This window comes from Neomonachus schauinslandi, chromosome 1, assembly GCF_002201575.2.
Source record: "Neomonachus schauinslandi chromosome 1, ASM220157v2, whole genome shotgun sequence".
Lineage (NCBI taxonomy): Eukaryota > Metazoa > Chordata > Mammalia > Carnivora > Phocidae > Neomonachus > Neomonachus schauinslandi.
In genome coordinates this window covers 160,776,549-160,801,851 of record NC_058403.1, presented here as the reverse complement: position 1 = coordinate 160,801,851, position 25,303 = coordinate 160,776,549, and the positions used below count along the sequence as shown (strand labels likewise).

Genomic DNA, 25,303 nt, shown 5'->3' with positions numbered 1-25,303 from the left:
TTCCTGACAATCTCCCTCTCCCAGCTGGATTAATGGCTTTCTTCATATTCCCATATACCTAAACATACACCTCTCTCAATGTTCTTATCACATTATGTTGAAATGATTGTTTGGGTGTCTTGCCTCTACTGACCTCAGTTCCTGAGGACAGGGATCAAGTCACATTCATCTTTGTATTCCAAGAAGCTAGCACAATGCTTTGTGCAAAGATACCCAGTAAATGTTTAATATAAATGCTCACTAGCATCTCCTTAACATGATCCTTCTAGATCTCATATGTCATACAAGTAACTAAGCCTATGTTACTACAAATGGAATAAACGCCAGAATTTTTGTAAGAAAAACAGCTTCCAATAGATGATACTCATCCCTCCAAGGCTGCTGAGGAAAAACCAACTGTGTTGAATATCAGTTTAGATTATTAACATCCCATCCAGTCCACCCTGCTCCAACCCAACTGCAAAATATCCATTATAGGATCTGGGACTGCTACTCAGAATTGCTTTGTCACCACAGGAGGGCTGGTTTCCTGGCTTACATGAAAGACATCATTGAGGATTAGCACTGCCAGGCCTGATGTTTGGACTTAACGGATTCATGTGAGCCTGGTCAGATGATTTATTGTCATTTTAACAAACCTTTGCAGAATGTCTCCTATGTACAGGGCCTATGTTAGGCACTGGAAGTACAAAAGAAAAAAAAAAAAAAGCAAGCACTTAAGGAAAGCCTGCAATCATAGTAGTGATGGTATAAGTTGACAATAACATGCTGCTTTGTTACAGTTATTATGGTTAAGTGTTACTTTTATAAGTACAGTTTCTTTGAGCTAGAAGGAACCTAAGAGATCATCCAGTTAAGAAAATTTGTTTTATAGATGAGTAACAGATTGTGAAAGAAAGATCTCTCCCTGATATCTAAAAGAAAAAATAAGTAACATACAATGAAAATAAGGAAAGGTGCATTGTTCAACTTAACCAGGGGGTTTCAAATATCAGTTCATGTATGCCACTGGAAATATCCAACCACACTTCATGCCTGAATGTTAAAAATGTCACACGAGGATATACTGATTGATGTTTGGAATAGATGATCCAAGTTTCCTTCTGAGATTATAACTTGCTAAAAAGAAATAGTGACTTGGGCTATGCATTATTCAAAAATCATTCTCATACGACTTCAGAATGAAGAATGATTAGTCTGAAGCACACAAACTGGCTAATGCTAAATTTAGTATCTATTTTCTGAGCATGCTCCAACCAGCAAAAGAAGGTGACACACGAATGTTTTCACTGCTGAGGATTTAAAAATACATATAAAATCCATGTGTGGATTAGCAAATTTGTAAAATTCGCCACCAACTGAGTTCCCCTTTACAAGGTAATTCACTACAAATACTTTTATGACACAAGTTTCCTTAAAACAAAAGATTTCTGAGCCTCAGCTTAATCCTATTAATTTCACTCAATTTTGATAAATTGCTAAAGCAATGAAAGAATTTGGAAAGTTCCACAGGGTCTGTGATAACCTGGTTATCCCTGAACTTTTTAGGCTTGTTTAGTAGCTTGAAGAATAGAGGCTCTAGGGAGGGCCTGTCCAAACTATACATCCCCAATCCCATTTCAGGGCCTAAGTACTCTTCTTTCTCTTAAAATGGTCTTAAATACCATTTCTTTGTTGACAACTTCCAAATGTATGCCTCTAGCCCATACTTTGCTTACCTCTAGATCATATACTCAACTACCTACCTAATATCTCCTCTTGGTAACAGTCATTTCGAATTTACTATGTACAAAACTTAGTTCCTGATATCCCCCAAACCTGTTCTTCCTGCAGTCTTCCCCATCTCAGCTAATGGCTATACTTCATTGATCCACATGCTTAGATCCAAAGCCTTGGAGTCAACTTTAACTCCTTTTTTTCTCACATACTCTATCCAGTTAACAACAACGTTAATAATCATAGCTGCTAATTCATATAGTGAAGTACTTACTATGTGCCAGGCAATGTTCTAAATCTTTCGTATGTTTAGTAAATTGTGTAATCCTTTTTTATTTTTTTAAGATTTTATTTGACAGAGAGAGCAGGAGAGCACAAGCAGTGGGAGCGGCAGAGGAAGAGAGAGAAGGAGAAGCAGGACGCCTGCCGAGCAGGGAGCACAATGCAGGGCTCGATCCCAGTACCCTGGGATCATGACCTGAGCCGAAGGCAGTTGCTTAACCAACTGAGCCACCCAGGCGCCCCTAAATTGTGTAATTTTATTTATTTATTTATTATTATTATTTTTTTAATAAAATTGTGTAATTCTTATAATGACACACAAGATGGGTACTACGACTATATTTTATAGCTAAGAAAACCAAAGCATAAAGAATTTAAGTTGCTTAAGACCATGAAGTAAAGAAGTGGCAAAGCCAATGTTTGAACCCAGTTTGGTTATAGAGTCTATGTTGTTACCCTCTATGTATACTACATTGCTCCAGCAAATGTCTTGGGCTCTAGTTGCTAAAGAGATGCAGAATCTGACCACATCTCACTGAATCTCCACTACTGCCACTCTAGTATAAGCCACTATCAACTCTTGCCTGGACTATTCCAATAGGCTCATAACTATCACTGGAATAATATTTTTATCATCAATTATTTGTACAGCAGCTAGAGTGATCCTTTAAAAATGTATCAGGTCACAATAGTCTTTTACACCTAAAACTTGCCAGGGGCTCTCTACCTGAGTCAGAGTAAAAGCCGGTCTTTACAATGGCCTGATAACCATGATCTAGCACCTGTCAGATCCATTACCTCCTGGCATCCATTACTTCCTTGACTGTATCTCCTACTGTTCATTCCTTTACTCCACTGCCATCAGCTACAAAGGCCTCCTTGCTGTTCCTGGAATGTACCAAGCATGTACCCGTTTCAAGCCTTTTCCACTTAGTGTTCTTCCTGCTTGTAATGCTTTTCCTCAGATACCCACATGGCTTACACCATCATGACCGCTTTGCTCCAACTTAAGTAGCATCTCTTAGTTGTCGCTGACATCCTGTATGGATGCCAGTCCTTCCTGTCTCGACCGTTTTTTTCACAGGTGATGAGGAATAGCAAGATTTCAGCTTTTCTGATAAATTACAAATAAAGCCAAAGTATCTAATGAAAATGACTAGTTCAGGTATTTTGCATATGAAAGGAAGAACATTTCTCTGATGTATCTAGGTATCTGCAGGGTAAAAATGTAGGGACAGCCTAGAGAAAATTAGGAGTATACAGACGGAGGAAGGATATGGTGCTACGATATTAAAGAAGCAGATTGTACAGAAGACTGAGGTTTCTACTATTTAATTCATTTTGTAATTATCCTTTGTTTTCCTTATATAAAGCACTGAAAAAAGGTGAATCCCTGCTCTCAAGAAACACATGATCTAGTTGGTGAGATGTGAAATTATTCAACTGAAATACAGGTCCTATTAAGTAAACAATACAGTATATATGAAGGTAATATATGAAGGAAGTACTTGAACACAGAAAGGAGCCACACATTCAGAGGAAGGGAAAGGGAACAGAGGAGGCTTCTTGGAGGAGTTAAAAAAAAAAAGAAAGAAAAGAAAAGAAATGAGCCTTGAAGAAAGTTTTTGATAAAAAGAGAAGTGGTAAGGAAAGGCATTTTCAGGATGACAACCCAGTACGAACAAAAGCCTGTAAGAAGGAAATGTAATAGCTTTTTAAAGATAACTGAATGGGGTAGCCTGGGTGGCTCAGTCGGTTAAGCATCTGCCTTTGGCTCAGGTCATGATCCCAGGGTCCTGGGATCGGACCCCACGTCGGTCTCTCTGCTAATGCCGGAGCCTGCTTCTCCCTCTCCCTGCCACTCCCCCTGCTTGTACTCTCTCTGTCAAATAAATGGATAAAATCTTTAAAAAAAAAAAAGGACTTCTTTTTTCCTTTTTTTCCTTTTTTTTTAAGTAAACTCTATGCCAGCATGGGGCTTAAACTCACTGCCCTAAAATCAAGAGTCACATGCTCTACTGACTGAGCCAGACAGGCGCCCCAGGACTTCTTAAAAAAAAAAATTCTCCAGCTTAACTGAAAGCCTAATTGAATGCAGGTAGATCAGTCAGTGTTCCAGGAGAGAGAAGACAAGAGTTTGTCCTAAGGTGGTGGCAGTAGAGATAGATGGGAGAGTATCATAATTTGATGGAAATTTGGCAAGTAAAATAGATAGGACTTGGTATTGAATAGGGGTAAAAGGCAGAAGATGTCAAGAATTATTCTTGGGCTTTGGTTTGGTTTGGTTTTGGCTTTGACTTGTTTAGTACCTGATGAATAGTGATGTTTTTCCTGAGATAGAGAACACTGTAAGAAAACCAGGTTTACAAGAGGATCATGGTGTTTGGTTTTGGATATGTAGATTTTGATATAGTCAAGTAGCTTTTGGATCTATAAGTCTAGATTCTAAAGGAGATTATACAACTATTACCATTGAGGAGCCTTCAGAAATATCCTTGGGATAAAGTGCGAAACAGTGGTTTAGACCTACTTTGGGAGCTCATCTCCCACCAGAGCCCTATTTTTATAGCTTAATGAACCATTCATTTACCTATTTTTTAAGATTTTATTATTTGAGAGAAAGAGTGAGAGAGAGCACACAAGCAGGGGAGCGCCAGGGAGAGGGAGAAGCAGGCTCCCCACTGAGCAGAAAGCCCGACTGGGGGCTCCATCCCAGGACCCTGGGATCATGACCTGAGCCAAAGGCAGATGCTTAACCGACTGAGCCACCCAGGCATACCGGAAAAAAGAAGTCCTAAACCACCCAATGCTTACATTCTTTTAGTAGCTTTCCACAATTACAATAAAGAACAAGTATCTGAATATGGTCTATCAAGTCAGTCCTATGTGATTAGGCCCTGGATCTACTTCTCTAGCTTCATCTTACAGCATGCTTCCCATAGTCTAGTCAAACTCGCCTTTTTCTTTCTTTCTTTTTTTATTTATTTGAGAGAGAGAGAATGAGAGAGAGCAAGCCCATGAGAGGGGGGAGGGTCAGAGGGAGAAGCAGACTCCCTGCCGAGCAGGGAGCCCGATGAGGGACTCGATCCAGGGCTCCAGGATCATGACCTGAGCCGAAGGCAGTCGCTTAACCAACTGAGCCACCCAGGAGCCCCTAAACTCGCCTTTTTCAACCCCTGCTGCTCATCCTTTCTTCTCACAATGGGGCCTTTGTACATATAATACTGCCTACTTATCCCTTCTTCAACTTTCAGCCAGACACTTTGCTAGGTGTTTGGTATATACTGATGAACAAAACAAGGTATCTCTGCTTTCATGAGGCTTAATGGCTGAGTGGAGAAAATTGGTAGAGATGGAAGAACCAGTAATCAAATAACATAAATTGTGAGAAGTACTACAAAGGAAAAAAGAGAAAAGGAATAAGGTAAGGGGGGAAAAGCTACTTTAGATTGGAAAGTCAGAAGAATTCTTTGAACAAGGGCATTTGAACTGAGGTCTCAAAGATAGAAAAGGAAGTTACTCTAACCAGGCTATAAATGAGGAAAAGTATTATTACTGTGAGTTTCATGTGCCAAGAAAGTATAGAATTTGGCATTTCATCAAAATTGAGATGAAAATACAGAGTTAAGGCAATTCCAAAAAAGAAAAAAAAGAAAAAGGATTTGTCCATTTACTTCTTAGAATTCACCTGGTAAATAATTGAGACTATATTACCAAAAAGGCTTAAGGAAGGAGAAGGATGCTGAGATAAGAAAAGATCAGTACACAGGAAGGGGCCCACCTGCCCAGTAACCTAATAGAGTATATGGATAACTGTATTTACAAGGCTTATATAACCAATGAGTCAGCAAAAAGTCAGATGTCAATGGGTCTCTTCTGTGCCCACTCTAAGCAGCTAGGAAACTGGCTCTCTACTGGTTGAGAAGAGGGGCCCAAGAACAAGATCTCAGGTTAGACTACAAAAACAATCAACATATCTTCCAGCAATACTTGCTGGAAGTTAGGATGAGGAAAAGTAAACCTTCAGGCTTGGAAAAACCTAAGATACAGGATCCAACTTAAAGTAGATTAGAGCAAAGTGATCCCGGTAGGATTTCACAGATCTAATGCAACCCATTTCTTTAACTTGTCATAAAATGCTTGTTACAGATTCCAAAATCAAGACCCCCCAAATCTGCTGAAAACCCTGATTTTAAAGAGAAAATGTCTTTATTTTCTTGAGGTCCATAAACATTTCAGGGTTACTTTCTACAACTATCTTTTCTCTAATAAAGGCTAATGTGTATTAATGGTAACAGAAAAAGTTTTCAAAATAACAGAATTGGGTCTGGCAAAGAACAACACACAAAATAGAACATAAAGGGATTAAATCAAGGACAGGCAAAGAGATACAGCACTAACAACCACTTGATATTGAACAGCAATGATAATGAACCCAAGACAAACACCCACCAACGCATGGCTACGAAAATAGCAGACTCTTCATCTTGCCTTCCTCCACCTCCATACTTATGTTCTCAGCCTATTACTGTTCCAGTGGCAACAACTCAATAAGAGCAGGGGAGCTTTTATTTTATTCTCTTCCACCTTAGGCCACAGGGAAAGCTGGGGGAAAAAGCACGGGGGAGTGGGGGGATTATAACTGTTCAAAGAAAAGAAAGGATATCTGTTAGTCAGCATTCTTTGCTCTGGAAATTCCTGGTTTCTGCCTGTTCATGGACATCTGAGAGAACTTGGTGATTATCTCTGAAGGTCACAACTGATCAAAAATAATGTTTTCCTTTTTTCCTTGGGTCATCCCTCTCCATCAAATGTGATTCTGCAAAATGTTTTAGTTATTGTTAAAAGGCAATTCTATATAGCTGATACAGAAAAGTAAAAATAACAGTTAAAAAAATCCAAGAATCCCCCTGCCCCCCAAAACACAAGCAATACATTTATCTTACCAAAACCCCCTGTCAGGCAGTCTGCTGATTTTGCTTGCCACAAAGCTCATCCTTCATTTGTATACTGCCAGAGCAAGCTTGGATAGTGAAAACAAATCACAACCTCTCTTGATTATGTGCTCTTTCCATTTGTCCCAGCTTCCAAACTGCATAGTCTGTCACGGCTGCACATACTTGGTTTCCGAGAATAACGCTGTAAATGAGGACAGCTACCACTGGGAATGCATTCCCCCACCAAAGAGCCAGCCGAAATGAAGCTTCTAGTGGATCCCTGGGCTTCTCACCTTCACAGCCTCAGAGAAGTGCCTTTCACAGAACAGGCAGGTACAGCCGCACCACATCAACATCCCCGCATAGCCAATCCTCCGCAGTGCCCACTTCAGCCTATGTACAGTTCCGGTTCTGTCTCGTACATCAACTCTTAGAGCTTTCTACATCTGGGAGCCTGGGAGGATTCTGTGCTGAATAAACAGAAAGCTTCTGCCAAACAAGCATCGCGTGTGTGTGTGTGTGCGTGTGTGTGGTTTGCAAGAGCTGCTAATGCAAATGAATAGTTTTACTCTGAGAATGGAGATCACAGACAGTATCTGCCTCTCTTCTGGAGCTGTGAGCATCTTTTACAAAAAACAAAAGCATCAAACTGGGTGAATTTAAAGGTACAGGACATTAATTCACCATTCACATCTGTCTTTTAGTTTAAACCAGATAAGGGTTACGGAATAGCTTAAAGAAGGTTAAAAACAGGGGCGCCTGGGTGGCTCAGATGGTTAAGCGTCTGCCTTCGGCTTAGGTCATGATCCCGGGGTCCTGGGATCGAGCCCCGCATCGGGCTCCTGGCTCAGCAGGGAGCCTGCTTCTACCTCTCCCTCTGCCTCTCTCCCTGCTCATGTTCTCTCTCTCTCTGTATCTCTGTGTCTCAAATGAATAAATTAAAAAAAAAAAAGGTTAAAAACATTCTGAATAAATGTTTAGGTAGCCTGGTTCAATAAATACAAAGAAAAAACAATCTACCCATTTTTTAAAAAATATTTTATTTATTTATTTGACAGAGAGAGAGAGAGAGACAGTGAGAGAGCAAACACAAGCAGGAAGAGCGCGAGAGGGAGAAGCAGGCTTCCCGCTGAGCAGGGAGCCCGATGCGGGGCTCGATCCCAGGACCCTGGGATCATGACCTGAGCTGAAGGCAGACAGACGCTTAACAACTGAGCCACCCAGGCGCCCCCTACCCATGTTTAGATAAAGGACTAAAACATTGCTGGAACAATTTCTACGTTTTCCTAATGTTTCTTCTCTTATTTTTCATTTTAGGTTCACAAAATAATTTAAATGAAAACTGAGCAAGAAAAAACTGAGCATGAGATGCTAAAGTCTTAATCATTATGGATGAAGGGGAAAAAACACTTCTGAAGGAAAAGCACTGGAGTTGTCTGAAGTCTACACAATAGATTAAAACACCATAATCTTAAACCCAGGCTCAGCTCCTGCATCATATACTATTTATTAAATACCGATGACACTGCATGAAAGAATTGAGTACCTTAAAGAGATTGTTCCTGCACCGAAAAAGTCACTTTGGGATTTAGACAAACTATCAAATCTGAGCTTTATTCCTTCATTTGTAAAAGCAGTTCTATGTAATGTGCACAGGAAGAATTTCAGGGATTGTAAAATATAGCGTAGTATGTACAATGTATAATATGTAGAAACATTTCTCTGAGGTTAATACACAGAAAGGCATAATCAGACAAGAAGACAATTTGATATAGTTCAGTGCCTAAATCTGTGATAATTTCTGTACTTCTACTTAAGTATGGGGCTGGAAGCTCAGACCAGCACAGTACTAAGAGGTCAAAGAAGCATTCACCAGCTTCATGTAGCTTCTTTCATTCAAATCAGATGAATGAAATCCGAACCACCTTAAATGAATTTGAAGAAAATTCTGGGTTGAAACCACTGCTCCAGAAATTTCTATTTCTAGAGACACAGAATTCTGACCTTGACTCTCCAGAACAAATTAATAAAGAATTTAATGACTAATATAAATCCTGTCTTTGCTTAAAAATGAGGTTGCAAGGTTTCAACAGAGTAAATATTTGTTTCTCCAAAAACAACAGAAAAACCAATCCTACAGAGCTAACATCAACACCAGTGAATGTTTGCTTAATTCTCTTTATTACCATTTTTAATATATCTTCTTTTAAGACAATCATGTTCATTACAGAAAAACACACCAGTGGGCATAAAAGAAAGCAAAAATTATTTGTAATATCACCACTCAGAGAAAACCAAACCAAACACTGCCATAAGGCTCTTCTATCCTCATTTCCTACCACTGGGATTTTTTTTTTTTAAGATTTTATTTATTTATTTACTTGGGAGAGAGCGTACGAGCGCACGCGCATGAGCGGGGGCTGGTAGGTGAGAAGCAGAGGGAGAGGGTAAGTAGACTCCACGCTGAGCACAGAGCCCAATCCCACAACTGAGACATGACCTGAGAGGAAATCAAGAGTTAGACGCTCATCAGCATGGAGCCCAATGCAGGGCTCAATCCCACGACCCTGAGAGATCATGACCTGAGCTGAAATCAAGGGTCGTACGTTCAACCGACTGAACCACCTAGGTGCCCCTAACATGCTTGTGTTCGACAGATAGTTCTTATTATTCACTCCCTCCACCCAGTTTTCTCCCTGAAATACAAGTTATAATTGCTTTAGGTGGTTGGAACTATACTAGGACCAACAGTGATAGAGAAATACTAGTCCTTTTGTTTTTCAAGGAAAAAACATTTTTGTTCCAAAGTAAAGTGGTAGTCTGTTCCAGAATTTGAAAAAAGGACAAATCTTAGAAAGTGAATTTGATTTGCCTTGGTTTGTACTACTGGGATCCGAAAAGAGACCATGAAATATGTTCAAATTTTGGCAAAATGTGATCAGTTTTGATGAGCTTGCTTCCTTGGCTTACAGATTAGTGCCTTCATCTTACAACATGGAGATTATTTTTTATCTTTTGTGTAATTATACTTGATAGCATAATAACTTTATAGCTTTATGTTTGATTTATTATGTTCTTAATGAATAAAAAACAAAACAAACCAAAAAGAAAAAAAAAGTTCTTTACTGATGAAAGAGCTAAGATTCTTTACAACTGCGTCCCCTTATTGTTTATTATAATGTTTTATTGTCATTTTGACCAAATAACCAAGTATCATTTCTCACCATGATCCTGTCTTAATCAAGGATTCAAATCTCCTTGCTGACTCTTGATTTTTCTTTCCCAAAACTGGATCCAAAATACAGAAAAATAAAACTTTTAGAATAACTTTTATACTGGGTGCCTCAGTGGCTCAGTCAGTTAAGCATCTGCCTTTGGCTCAGGTCATGATCCCAGAGTCCTGGGATTGAGTTCCACATCAGGCTCCCTGCTCAGTGGGGAATCTGCTTCTCCCTCTGTCCCTCCCCCCGCTTGTGCTCTCTCTCTCGCTCTCAAATAAATAAATAAAATCTTAGGAAAAAAAACTTTTATACCTAAAACTATCTTTTAGAGTCTCCTGGCAAGGACTGTACAAGGTATTCTATAAACTACTGCTATTCCAAAGAACAAGACTCTTAGGAACATGCTTCTGAGCTGGTATCACTTAAGACCGCTTTCAGACTATACCCCTACACTGGATCAGGATGTCTAGGATGCTTTTTAGTCCAGAAGCAGATGTTTCATGAAAATAGATTGTTGACCCAAGTTCTATCTGAACAAGAACTACACAGCACTGAATGAAATGACAAAAGGAAATTTTTTATTGTAATTATTTGTGTAGAATATTGTTGATGTTACCTTTATGTTGTATTTTTTGTGGCTATATGAGGAAGTCCTTTCACTTTTTCCTTAAACTACTTCCAAGCCACATTTTAATAGAATCTGTTTTTGTGATCTGAAATAAAATATTAAGTGGTATCTGATTTTCACTGAACCCTCAGCATTCAGGAACTTACTTAGTTTTCCTTAACTTTTTATGGCAATACAGTTATTTTGCATAGGCCCGATAACATTCCCATGTCCTTTTTATCAGGCTATAATTGGATTTTGTAACCGTATGTTCCTGTAATGTTATATCTGAGAATGATTTCATTTAATCAGATATGAAAAACCACATTAAGGAACAACAGTTGACTTCATATATGGCTCCAATGCTTCCAAAAGAGCCCCCCTAGGAAAACTGACCTGATACTTGGTTACAGGGTCCCCTGACATACAGGTGGTGAGGAAGGTCACTTACTTTCACACTGCAAGACTTAGAGCAAATGTTGGGATATTTGATATTAATTCACCTAAATTTATCAGCAAAGCAGGTGAAATCTAGTGAGAAAGTTTCTTAGGCATGGTTTCCTAAGCTTGGAATACTAAATAAAAAAGGTGTTTAAAAGTCCAATCTAAGATTCTTTTTGAAAATGTCTATACATAATTTTGTGGCTCAAAACTAACAACTCTGGATTTGCAAAGAAAATTTAAGGATGTCTGTATGATTTTAGCACTCTTATTGTACCTAAGTAAATAGGTCACAGGTAATGAGACCATTTTGTGATCAAGAATAGTCTTTGAAAATTATGAGATCATAAGAGGGATGAGAAACCGTCAGCAAAAATTGTGAAAGACTAAAATGATAAAAGATTTCGAGTGTCCTTTCAAGGGAATGCCCACTGTTGTCTACTGGATCCTTTGGGGTTTTATGTGATTGTAAAAAAAGTCTTCAACTTTGACTCAGCTAGGTTATTCTGCAGCTCTGTAGAAATGGAAATTACCCTGTGGAAGGTGTTGGTGATGCAATGCAAATGAATTCTATCTGGTAGAGAATATATCATTTCCTGATTTCCTTAAGTCCAATTCTCATTTGGACCAATTTTAACACCCTACACGTTCCTAATAATTGATTAATTAGTGAGGTAAAAAAATCTGTGACACGTGTTCATTCTGTATCAGAGTCATAATTTTACCTTTAAAAATAACCTTTAACAGGGCGCCTGGGTGGCCCAGTCGTTAAGTGCCTGCCTTTGGCTGAGGTCATGATCCCAGAGACCTGGGATCGAGCCCCACATCGGGCTCCCTGCTCAGTGGGGAGTCTGCTTTTCCCTCTCCCGCTCCCCCTGCTTGTGTTCCCTCTCTCACTGTGTCTCTCTGTCAAATAAATAAATAAAATCTTAAAAAATAATAATAACCTTTAACATTTGGATCCTTTTATTTCTCAAAGCATCTAATTAAAAAGCAATTGTTTAGCTGGAGTTAGCAAGCTACAGCCTTCTGCCTATTTTTATAAGGCTCTTACAAAAGAGCTAAGAACTATTCTTACATTTTTAAAGAGTAAAGAACAACAACAACAACAAAAAACATGTAACAGAGAGCAAATGTGGCCCTCAAATCCTGAAATATTAATTATACAGCCCTTTACAATAAAAAATTTGCCAATCTTTGCTTTAGATCAAAATTAGAGCACGTCAACTGGCACAGACATTTTAATATGCGTTACCGACTAGACAATATAGAAGAGACTGAGGATTAAGTCAGCATTTTAGCAGCAAAGTTACATTAGGACACAGAATGAGAAAATAGGCTCCGTAACTAAAATACTACCCAGAGATGTATCAGGCATACTGTATATGAAGAAACTGTTTAAATAACATTTTTTCATTATTTTTCAGACTTCTCAATACTAATTAAAGTCTGCTTGAATATGCCCTTGAACAGAAACAAAACCGAATACAAGTTTCATTAGAATGCAATTAATGCAATAAATTTTCATACTGCTGAATAAATACAATATAATCTGGACATTAACAGATAAAAAAACAACATGCTAAATTCAGAATTTACTGACAAGAAAATATTTTTCCCTCAATAATACAAACCTAAGACAGAATTTTTATTGTGTTCAACACTGCTGAGTACTGGGGGTGGGGGGATGTTGAAAATTTCATAGGGAAATAGATTTTATCCTTCCAAAATTCCTGGGGAAAAGATGTCTCTAAAAACCTCTCTACTGTGTAACGTTTCAAACATACATAAAAGCGAGGAAAATGAATGTTGTGCACTCTTCATCCAGCTTCAATTATTAACTTACGTCCTACACTTCTCCCTTCCCTGCAATTATTTGGAAGCAAATCCCAGACAAAAGATGTTCTTTATAAAAACCAAGGCTGGGGCGCCTGGGTGGCTGAGTCGTTAAGCGTCTGCCTTCTGCTCAGGTCATGATCCCAGGGTCCTGGGATCGAGCCCCACATCAGGCCCCACATCGGGCTCCCTGTGCAGCGGGAAGCCTGCTTCTCCTTCTCCCACTATCCCTGCTTGTATTCCCTCTCTTACTGTCTCTCTTTCTGTCAAATAAAAATAAATAAAAATCTTAAAAAAAAACAACAAAAAACCCAAGGCTAATTCCAGAGACTTTCCTATATTATTAAAGCCTATCTCAGCTGTCAGAACTCATAAATACACTACTTTATTTTTTCGATAAAATGCCTAATGTTCTCCTTCTCTTTTACACTTCACTATATTTTATTCTTGAAGGATCTACTGGAGTATAATGTCCAAAGACCACGAACCTTGTTCTGTTCCTAGATTGACCTTCTTGATGTTGATGCCTAATGACTGGTTAAGTTTTTCCCAAAGTGGCAAAAGATGGGAAAAGTAAACTTGAGTCAAAGAAGAATGATAAATCTAATAAATCAATTACTATCTGTAGTCATAGATGGCAGAGAATAGATTTGCAAGCAAGACTGTGAAGTTAAGGGGCGCCTGGGTGGCTCAGTTGGTTGGACTTCTGCCTTCAATTCAGGTTGTGATCCCAGAACCCTGAGATCAAGCTCTGCGCTGGGCTCCCTGCTGAGCAGGGAGCCTGCTTCTCTTTCTCCCACTCCCCCTGTTTGTGCTCTCTCTCTCTAATAAATAAATAAAATCTAAAAAAAAAAAAAAAAAGACTGAAGTTAAGATATGTCACATCAGTTGGCTGTGCATTTCTCAAGGAGTCTCTTCTGCCTTCTTCCACCAGGCAACTTGTTTCACTAGCATTAACCTCCCAATGGGACTCAATAAGAGGTAGGTTTTCTTTAACTCCAGCAGCTCTCCTTGTATAAAAGCAAACCCCCATATCCAGCTGGTGGCTGGAGGAGCAACAAATGACAAAGCAAGGAACTGGTAAGGGGTTTAAAATCTCTTGAGATTAGTATGGTCATATGAACTTTTAAATAAGGCAAATACTTTCTTTTACTGTTTAGAATGAATTATAATGTTCAGAAAGGAAAGCAAGAGGCTTTTTTTTTTTTTTTAAGATTTTATTTATTTATTTGACAGAGAGACACAGCAAGAGAGGGAACACAAGCAGGGGGAGTGGGAGAGGGAGAAGCAGGCTTCCCGTGGAGCAGGGAGCCCGATGTGGGCCTCGATCCCAGGACCCTGGGATCATGACCTGAGCCGAAGGCAGACTTAACGACTGAGTCACCCAGGCACCCCGAGGCTTTTGCTTAATGTCAAAGCCAATATCAGAATTATGAGGTTTTAGGAAGAAGAATATAAGCACTGACCTTGTTTAGAAACTAACTAAATTACCTGTCTAGTTACCCGAGACACTTAACACTTAAAAAGTACAAGAAGCAGTGAAGGTTGCTTATTTAGTCTTTGCCTACCTCAAAGGAATCCTGTACCACAATGTCATCTACCACCTAAGGGGCTCAAAGGTGCTGTGGGGAGCTGTTTCACAACTGCAAAGTATCATAAAGCAAAGTATCATAAAGGAATACAATCTCCTTACTCAAGAAAGGGCCAGGTAACCCCTAAGTATTGCCTGTAAAGCAACTGCAGAATCATACAAAAATTTATTTCATAAAATGAAATGGTGTAATAAAATAATTGTTTTTATGTTTTATGTTTTTATGTCATGAGACATATAGTATAGAATAGTGGTCTCCAACCTGAAGTCCACAAAAGGGTCCAATGGAAAGTGTACAGTCACCCATAATAAAGTTGTATAGGCAGATTAAAGTGAGAAATATTTAATTTTGTCTGGGATTATGACTACTCCAGGTAATACCACTGTACCAGTGTCATTCAGAAATGATGACTGGGGAAAAAAAAAAAAAGAAATGACTGACTCTTAGTCCTTGATTACTTTTCTTTCTTTCTTTCTTTCTTTTTTTTTTTTTTTAATTTATTTGACAGAGAGAGAGAGACAGCGAGGGAGGGAACACAAGCAGGGGGAGTGGGAGAGGGAGAAGCAGGCTTCCCGCAGAGCAGGGAGCCTGATGTGGGGCTCGATCCTAGGACCCTGGGATCATGACCTGGGCCGAAGGCAGACGCTTAACGACGGAGCCACCCAGGTGCCCCTACTTTTCTTTTTTTGAATAGAATATATGGTGTTTTTAAACAAATATTTTCAAAACAGCAGGCTCATGAGGACCAAGTTGATTCTAGTTCCTAACCTTCAATGTTAAAAAAACAAGACAACAGAAAACAAAAAACTCAGAAATTTTATTTATTTATTTATTTTAAAGATGTTATTTATTTGACAGAGAGAGATACAGAGAGAGAGGGAACGCAAGCAGGGGGAGTGGGAGAGGGAGAAGCAGGCTTCCTGCTGAGCAGGGAGCCCGATGTGGGGCTCGATCCCAGGACCCTGGGATCATGACCTGAGCCGAAGGCAGACGCTTAACGATTGAGCCATCCAGATGCCCCAAAACTCAGAAATTTTAAAATATAAAGTAAAAGCATATTCTCTGTCTGGAAAACTACCACCTGGAGGCAATATATAGATAATGCTGTATTGTTTTGGAAAATGCTTTTCACCACAGTGAAGAGCTGTTTTCTTGCTATACTCCATGAATGTCAGAGCTACATAAGCCATCTCCTGAAAATCCTTACTTGATCTATTTTATGCTTTCCAAATCCCAGGTGAACAACAGACCATACTGAAGTTCTAAGGAATGAAAAATAAGCACACTTTCCACATTCTCAGAAAATATGAAAATTGCTAAAAAATGAAGAAAAATGGCATTCAATGGGTTATTTCAAGTCCATGTAAGGAGAACAAGAATTTATCTCAATTTATTCTTTGCAAAATATTACTAGCCACAGATGGCGGAGGTGGGGTAGGCTGGGCTGGGGGACTGGTGGAAGGTAAATATGAAGCTATTACATTTTAAAGTAACCTTGTTCATTATTCTTTGCTATTTAATTTCCACTAAACTGCACAGAGTCCCAATGGTTCCAAATATTAAGAATAGCCACATGACTCTAAATAAAGAGATATAACCAAGAAAGAGCAAGAAGCAAGATGAAGACAAGATACTACAGATACAAACTACTTCTGAAAACATAACTCTTGCCAAACTTCTTAAAATTTGTTATCAAACACAGTCAAATGGCCAATTTCTCATTCCTTTACCCTTTCTCTTAAGAAACCATTACTTTATAGTATTCTGGGGTTGGAAGGTTGCTCGTCTGCAGAGGAGATGGAATTGAGTCCTTGCATTGCCATCCATCAGTTGTGGACTTGTGTGATTTATGGAGCTTAAAATGAATCAAGGCTTAGTACCTATGAAACAGGACTGGCACTTGCAGGGCTGAGGGTTGGAGATGAAAAACTAGAGAAAACATAATGGGCGCCTGGGTGGCTCAGTTGGTTAAGCGACTGCCTTCGGCTCAGGTCATGATCCTGGAGTCCCTGGATTGAGTCCTGCATCGGGCTCCCTGCTCAGCGAGGAACCTGCTTCTCCCTCTAACCCTCCCCCCTCTCATGTACTCTCTCTCTCATTCTCGCTCTCTCAAATAAATAAATCTTTAAAAAAAAAAAAAAGAAAGAAAAACTAGAGAAAACATAAATAGGATAGTTGAAGAAAACGGATGAACTGTCAAAGGAGAATGAAAAGACAGTAAGTATAATATTTAGCTATTAAGACCAGAAGAGAGCATATACTTGATAAATACTGTTAAATGAAGGAATAAATAAGTAAATCTTTGAAATTAGTTGAAATTTAGGACAAAAGACAGAAAAATTTTACTCTGTTGCAGATTAGATGATCTCAGGGTTAATATTCATTTGCCTTCCATTTCTTCCTGAGATACTATGTTTTCTGTTTCAATAGTTTTAAGCTGTGTGGTCACAAGCTTGAAAAAGAGAGGTAAGAGGCCAGAGGTAAGAACACTGAAGCATGGCAAGGATTGGAGTAAAGTGGTGGCAGAGGAAATGCAAAAGAAAAGGCCTAGTGATTCTTCTGAAGAAAGAACCAACAGATCTGCTGACTATATACTGGAGATTAAAGAAAAGAATGAATCAAAGATGAGGCCCAAGTTTCTAGCCTAAGAGAATGAAGATGCATTTGCAACAGGGAAATTAAAAGAATATGGGGAAAGAAAATTATGAATCAAATTCAGATATTTTGATTTATAATAAGGAAAAAAACAGTCACTTAGAAATAGCTGGAAAGTAAAGCTGAATTTTTTTTTTTTTAAAGATTTTATTTATTTATTCAACAGAGAGAGACACAGCGAAAGAGGGAACACAAGCAGGGGGAATGGGAGAGGGAGAAGCAGGCTTCCCGTGGAGCAGGGAGCCCGATGCGGGGCTCAATCCCAGGACCTGGAATCATGACTAAGCCGAAGGCAGACGCTTAACGACTGAGCCACCCAGGCGCCCCTAAAGCTGAAATTTTGATCCAAAAAAAATTTGTATCTCCTAGATATGTTTCTGTAACTAGAGTCATCATTTAATAGATGCCAAATATGAAACCAAATATTCATATGCTCTTCAATTCAATTGTATTTACATTAAATGTGAACAGCACATAGAAGTGAACAAGTCAAAGCAACTAACTTTTCTGAATTCCAAATTCATATCAGGCTTAGAGGAATTAAAATGGCTAAATGAGAATCTGCACTGTTCCTGAAAAATAGCACAAGCACAGGTTCACTGTCAAAGCTGAAGCTAGGAAACAACTCACTCCTAAACTGGATCAATGTATACACAATAGATGTATACACAGCAGTAGTAATGATTCTGACCATAAAGGAGAAAAGAAGATAAGGAAGATAACATGACACCTTCTCCTGGGATCACTAAATATGTTCTAATATAGAAAGTTGAAGAATTAATGTCCCTTTGAATTCTAATTTACATACCAGTGTTTTCTCAAAAGAAATTCCTAGCTACAAAAGAGGGAATGGCACCAAATGAGTGCTGTGCAAAGGGCGTAAGTGTACTAAGGGCACATTACTACCCCAAATGTCTGTACAGCTGGGGTCCTCAATTTCTAAACGAGGAAGAAAAAGGAGGAGAAGAGGGAAGAACAGAAGGAAATATGCCTGGAGACTGTTCTCCCAACCAAGGTTACTCCTGGCATTTTGGCCATTAAGGCCTCCATGGGCTCTATGCACTAAATGCCAGCATCACTCCCCTCCCCAAGTCTTTTTGACAACCAAAATATTCTCATATTTCCAAAAGCTGGAAGGGATGTTTGTGGGGGGTGGGGGGAAGGAGAACTGAGAGGTTCCTGGACATCTGAAATCTGACTAAATTTTATAATTCAAGAGTTTTCACAAAAGATGATTCATTCTTTAAATATCTGTAAGCCTTCAATCTTGATTTTACTTGTCAGAATCCAACAAAGATGCCATCATGTTCACTGGCCTGATTTCCTCAGACTCAACCTATTTGAAATACGTAACAAACAAACAAAAATCTAATATAAGGGTGCCTGGGTGGCTCAGTCAGTTAAGTGTCCCACTCTTGATTTCAGCACAAGTCATGGTCTCAGGGTCATGAGATCGAGCGAGACCTGCATTGGGCTCCATGCAGGCATGGAGCCTGCCTAAGATTCTCTCTCTTCCCCTCTCCCTCTGTGCACCCCCTCACTCATGCTCTCTCAAAACAACAAAGAACAACAACACCAAAAAACAAAACACTAATATAACAATAAAATTACTTATTCCGAAGAAGAGAGTGGAAACCCTGTTCTGAGGTTTCTGTATTCCACTAGAGAACACAGACTTGTATAGTATTTGAATGGGTAAATTAACATAGCAGACCATTTAACTCTCAATAGTAAAATAAGGACCTATGGACACAGGTCAACAATCTGTGGTCCTAATGAAACTACTTATAAAATAAGGCTTCCTAAAAATTATATAAGACCAATTCATTTATGATTATTTAAAAAAAAAAATAAGGGATGATTGCATATGGAAGGCCCAACATTCACTTCTGGTTCTCCAGAGCAAGACAGACAGTGTAGCTCAATAAACGTCTGTTGACTAGATCAGTAAAAAAATAAAACCATATATCATAACACCTCAAATACATGCTTATATTATTTAAGTACAGCTAGTTGTGGCTGATTTCTGAATTGGTCTTCCATTTTTTGTATTCAATGTTTTACAGAACCACTTTTGATTACTAGGCAGTATTTGTTTACAAATTAATTTTAATTCTCTAAGGATTGAGTTCATTTCTGAGATTCTACAACCATGTAAAAAATAATTACCAAAAAAAAAGTTCACAGAATTCCAAATTAGAGTTGTAAGAAACCTTAAAACATAGTCTACCCCATGATTAAGTGAATTTATTAGAAATGTCTGAGGGACAAATTTCTCATATAAGACTAAGAAGCAATAAATATGGAAGACCTCTGTTTTTAAGCCATTATTTAGAAAATCAGTATGGAACTGTTTCTAGTTTGTTCCTGACTTCGGCAGCCACTCAGGAAAAAAATTACTTTTATCTCCTTATGATCTGATAAAAATATGTAAAACATTTGAAGTTAAAATTGAGAAAACTGCTAAGGCTTTTAAAGGTATTACAGAATTTGCAGACTGCTAATCTAGGGAGTTGGAAAGGAAAAGTCCTAATTGCAATTCCTAATAGCCTAGTGCTTGTCTTCATAACCTTAAGGGGAAAACTTTAGTAAGACAAATCTGTCCATGATCAATTGAAACAATGTACTTTTAGTGTCTCTTTGTAAACAAAATTGAGATGGGGATATTGTTAGGCATTTCGTTTATTCTTCTCAACTACTAGGAACTCTGCTCTCAGGGTGTTTCATGTTTTAATCGTAACAACAATGTTTCTGATACAATATCCTAAGGTAAGGTACTAAGGTAGTATTAATAATGCTTCGTGTCTAGAATTTTAATTTCAAAGAATGACTAAGACATCCTAATTCTTAAATGTATTGCAATGTAACAGGAGCTCTGTCTGATTTAGGTTAATTACGATCCCACTACGCAGACTCTTTTTGGTGTAGTATCTAAATCACTTTGTTAAGCGTTAAGAGATCTGCTAGAGAACCTAGTCACAGCATTTAATTTAGTTCCTGTTTGCTTTCTCTTCAACTGAAAATGGTGTTAAGAACAGCTGTCCTTTCCATAAATTACATAAATGTGGTACAGCTGAATCACATAATGTGATGATTTCTGCTTTTCATTTGAGAATACCAATGGATTCCAATTCTATGGCTGAAATTTTTAATTATTCTTTTCAGCTGCTTGACATTTTCAACTCTGATTAACCATATCAATCTCTTTCGCCAAGGATTTAATGAAGAGGTTGATCAGGACAGGAAGTATCCTGCAGCAAACCATCAGAGACCTTGCTCTAGGGTGATAGTTTTCTGAGTTAGTACTATTTTCATACCTTCATTCATTTACTCAGTTATGAATAATCAGTCATAATTTCCCCCCAAAGATATAATGAAAAACTGTTAAAGGCACAGCTGAAATCTAGATATGCTATGTTTTCAGAGTACCTCTCATCTACTAGTATAGTAATCCTATTAAAAAAGGAAATGAATTTACTTGGGGATAACTTAAATTTAGAAAATCTGTTTATACCTAATACCCTAGTAATTAGGGCTTCTTTTATAAAGTACTTATTTATGTATTCCTAACCACTAGCCTTTAACAGTAACAATTAAGAGCTAAGTAGACTGAAAATTTGTCTGTTTTTCAAAGAATTAACAGCACCTAGAAAATACCTTTCTACACCTAATTTTAACATTAGTAAAAAACTGAACTTAAGCATTACAGTTTTACCTTAAGGCTCTTAATGGTTTAGAAATTTTAGATCAAGTAAATGTTAAAAGTACACATATATATCCATTTCACTATACATTTTTACACTAATTTCAAATTCCAATTTATCCAATTTATTAATTGGTAGATCACAGATACTAATCTCAAAGATACACTGCTCTCCCTTAAGGAAGATTTTGTTTCTACAAAACAATATGCAAATGAAAGATTTACATATAGGATAATATTTATTACATTTAATAATATTACATCGGACTTAAAAATGGTTAAAGAAATTATAAAATGAATGCTTTTCAAAGCAAATAATCACCCTACCCAAAGTAATAAGACTTTGTCTAAATCCAGATTTTCCTATACACTATTAGTTCCAGTTTAAGTAAGGTAAAATCCCTCACTTACTGTCTATAAACAGTTTGTAATGAAAGAATAATAATCATGGGGTGCCTGGGTGGCTCAGTCAGTTAAGTCCAACTCTTGATTTCACCTCAGGTCATGATCTCAGGGTTGTGAGATCGAGCCCTGCATAGGGCTCCACGCTGTGCGTGGAGCCTGCTTAAGATTCTCTCCCCATCTCCGTCTCCTTCTGCCCCTCCCTCCACAGGAAGGAAGGGAGAGAGGGAGGGAGGGAGGTGGATAATCAGTTAAGAAATTGCTTTTTAGGGGAGCCTGGCTGGCTCGGTCAGTAGAGCATGTGACTCCTGATCTCAGGGTTAGGAGTTTGAGCCCCATGTTGGGTGTAGAAATTACTTAAAAAACAAAAACACAGCAACTGTTTTTTAAGTCTAATAACTGTCTAGAAACAGAATATATGCAAAGTTTGAGACATAAGTCTATATATTTGAGAGTCATAGGAAAATGTATATTTTGCTTTTAAAACCAATCTATACATGTCTGTACATGTGTATTCATGTACATGATATTCATCTGAGCCTCCTAAAATCTGAAGATCTTGAGACGTTACCTTGTGAAACAGGTTTAATTTACAGATGAGAAAAAAAAGCTCTGGCATGTTAACTAAATTCCCCAAGTTCCTACCTAGTCATGTAGGGCTGGTACTATAAACCAGGTCTCTTGAGTCTTAGTCTCTTGATAATACCATTCTAGACTTTTTAGAAACAACAATGCAATCTAGAGCCTTTGCCTCCAAGGTGAAAATGTTCATGCTGATCAGTCAAAACCACAACCACCCGGTCAGTAAAAACCAATAATATTTCTACCTTACTCTAATCCTGCTTTCATGCTCCAAAAGAAGATATTAATTGAGTGTAGTTCTTTAGATATTGCTCATTGTTTGAGGTATGAACAGCGGCCACCTGGATGTCCTGGACTTGGCTTTACTCTTTCTCTTTATACAGCTCCAAAACTCAGAGGTAATCTGGCATATAACCGATTCAGTGGTGAATAACAGTCAAATGATGCAAGCAATTTACCACAGCTCATACAAGGGAAAACATTATCTAAACAGGCAAAAATTGGATTTTTTCATAAAGTGACCTATATTTGATAAAATATATATGATACAATGTATGCATCAGAAATGTAAACGCAATGATGTAAAATATAAAAGTAGCTTTAGTTTAGGAAGAAGTATGTAATAAAAGTTCTCTCTTCCTTTCCACTCTCAAATTGTGTGACCTCACTGGCAGTTTGGTTCTTTAAAATGAAAACGGACCTCTTAGAAATTAAAAGAATTATCTGAAGACGTAGAGTTGTGGTAAACTTTCTCCAGACTACCCATTCCCCCATTTCATTCTCACATACTAACACATGTAGTCTTTTGTTTTCTTTTTTTTTTTTTTTTTTTTTAAAGATTTTATTTATTTATTTGAGAGAGAGAATGAGAGAGAGAGAGAGCACATGAGAGGGGGGAGGGTCAGAGGGAGAAGCAGACTCCCTGCTGAGCAGGGAGCCCGATGCGGGACTCGATCCCGGGACTCCAGGATCATGACCTGAGCCGAAGGCAGTCGCTCAACCAACTGAGCCACCCAGGCGCCCAGTCTTTTGTTTTCTAATTAGCAGCTTCCTATTGTTGCCAATTCTGTTCCTAATAGCTCTTTGGTGAGACTCATCTTGGAGTATTCGATCTCTCATTCTGAACATACCTCATCTCTAGTGACCGCCATTAACAGAATAAATGAAAAGCCTTTATTTCTAGGAAACTTAGAATTTCTTTGAACCCACCGGATAACTGTTAAATAGGATAATATGGGATCCAGTTCCTTGGGTAAGGAAGAAGGCTGCACCATCTTTGGGGGTGAGGGGGATATCAAAGATATTTAATATTGTGGCACTTCAAGTGGGCATCAAAACAATTTCTTCCCTGAATGACAACACTGTAACACATTTATGTATATCTTGGTAAACTTCTGTGGGTATACTAATAATGTAAATTCCATCAGTGTATCAGAGAGTGCATATGTTTTACACTTTGGTGGAGATTACCAAATTACCCTTTGGAAAGATTACAGCAATTTGCACTACTACCAACAGCATAGGCGAATGACTGTGCCAGCTCTAGGTATCAACTTTTGCATGTGATTACTCTGATAAGTGAAAATAAAATCTCATTTTAATTATCAATTGCATGCTTTTAATTAAGGATAAACTTGACCATATATATTCCTCTTTTTGTGAGCTCTTTTGGATCCCCATAAGAATCTTTTCCCTGAACTTGCAAGCAGGACATAATTAAAACATGCCTACATTTTTTAAAAGATTTTATTTATTTATTTGTGTGTGTGTGTGTGTGTGTGAGAGAGAGAGTGTGTGTGTGTGTGTGTGTGTGCACAAGCAAGGGGGGAGGAAGAAAGACTCTCAAGCAGACTCTGAGCTGAGCACTGAGCCTGATGGGGGCTTGATCTCAAGACCCTGAGATCATGACCTGAGCTGAAACCAAGAGTCAGGCGCTTTAACCAACTGCGCCACCTAGGTGCCCAAGAATGTGACTATATTTTTAAAAATAGACAATTGGGGCTCCTGGGTGGCTCAGTCATTAAGCGTCTGCCTTCGGCTCAGGTCATGATCCCAGGGTCTTGGGATCGAGCCCCGCATCGGGCTCCCTGCTCGGCAGGAAGCTTGCTTCTCCCTCTCCCACTCTCCCTGCTTGTGCTCCCTCTCTCGCTGTGTCTCTCTCTGTCAAATAAATAAATAAAATCTTTAAAAAAAAAAATAAAAAATAGACAATAGAGGAACCACCAGAAATAAAAAGCCACCTTGAATTGAGCTTCTACACTCTCCAGAAATGATTCTCTATAAACTTATCCTCACAGGTTTCCACTGAATATAAAATACTTTCTTCCACCCAAGTATCAATCTGAACAGTTTGTATTCTCTACTTATTCTCAGACTTCCAACAACCACTACAATTTTCATGAAGAGCAAATGAAAATTAAAGGACATATTGTAATCCTATTTCCTGGGCTTACACATCTCAAAATTTTCCTATTTTACTTATCTGAAAAATAATGTGGATTGTTCCCCAAACTATTTTAAAATCAAAGATAGGCTCCTAAATATATCTAATAGAATCAAATAGAGGACTAACAGAGGAATCCTTGTATTTCAGGTACTGAAGATGCATATGCAGTTTGCACATGTACACTCATATATCCTTCCCTCCCCCACCCCCTTTCCCCCTACATATGGGGATTAGAAGTATAAACATGAAGATGACAATTATGGCGATAGAGAAGGGTGTATCTCTCAGGTTGTCTTTTCTGCTTTTTTGACCTCTTGAAACTACAAATGAAAAGAAAATGTCTTCTCTCCTACCTCAAACCCTGTCCCCAGTCTACCTTACAACACACACACTCCTGTCCATGCTCAAGGTAAAAACATATAAACTGAAGTCCAAGTGAGCCCTACCTTTAAAGGCCCACAGTTATTTAACTGGAATCAAATTATGGACACTCCTTATTCTCCAGCTGAAAATACTCTCCCTTCTCTATACTTGTAAATGATATAATTTTTCTACTTTGTATCACACCTTCCTATTTTTAGTTATTTTTGCAAGTTTTCATATTTTCTAATAGAGATCATGAGTCCTTAGGTCAAAGTTGTGTCTTACACATTACTGAACTCCTGAGAACACCCACCACAGTACTTTATACTGAATGGCCAGTCACTGTTTCATTCTTATATTAGGTGAGTTCATATCTGTAAAGTGGTTTGAAGAGTACCGGCACATGTAAGTTTATTAAATAAAATAAATGAAAGAAATGGACCAATTTTCCCTCCCTACTGAATTTTTTCCATCAACATTTTTCCCATCTCCCACCTTAAAGAAACTTCTTTTTGACCCC

General features: G+C 38.3%; 1 protein-coding gene across 3 annotated transcripts in view; it reads right to left on the bottom strand.

Moving 5' to 3' along the window:
* The window catches only part of TMCC1 (transmembrane and coiled-coil domain family 1), a 251,467-nt gene that overhangs the window by 28,349 nt on the left and 197,815 nt on the right, over positions 1-25,303 (bottom strand). The window contains exon 1 of one of the 3 annotated variants that reach the window (XM_021694926.1): positions 7,229-7,285. The exons of the other annotated variants lie outside the window; for them this stretch is intronic. Within the exon in view, the coding sequence (XP_021550601.1) occupies positions 7,229-7,285 (57 nt within the window). Of the gene's footprint in view, positions 1-7,228; positions 7,286-25,303 lie in introns of those variants that run through there. 3 annotated transcript variants of the gene reach the window in all.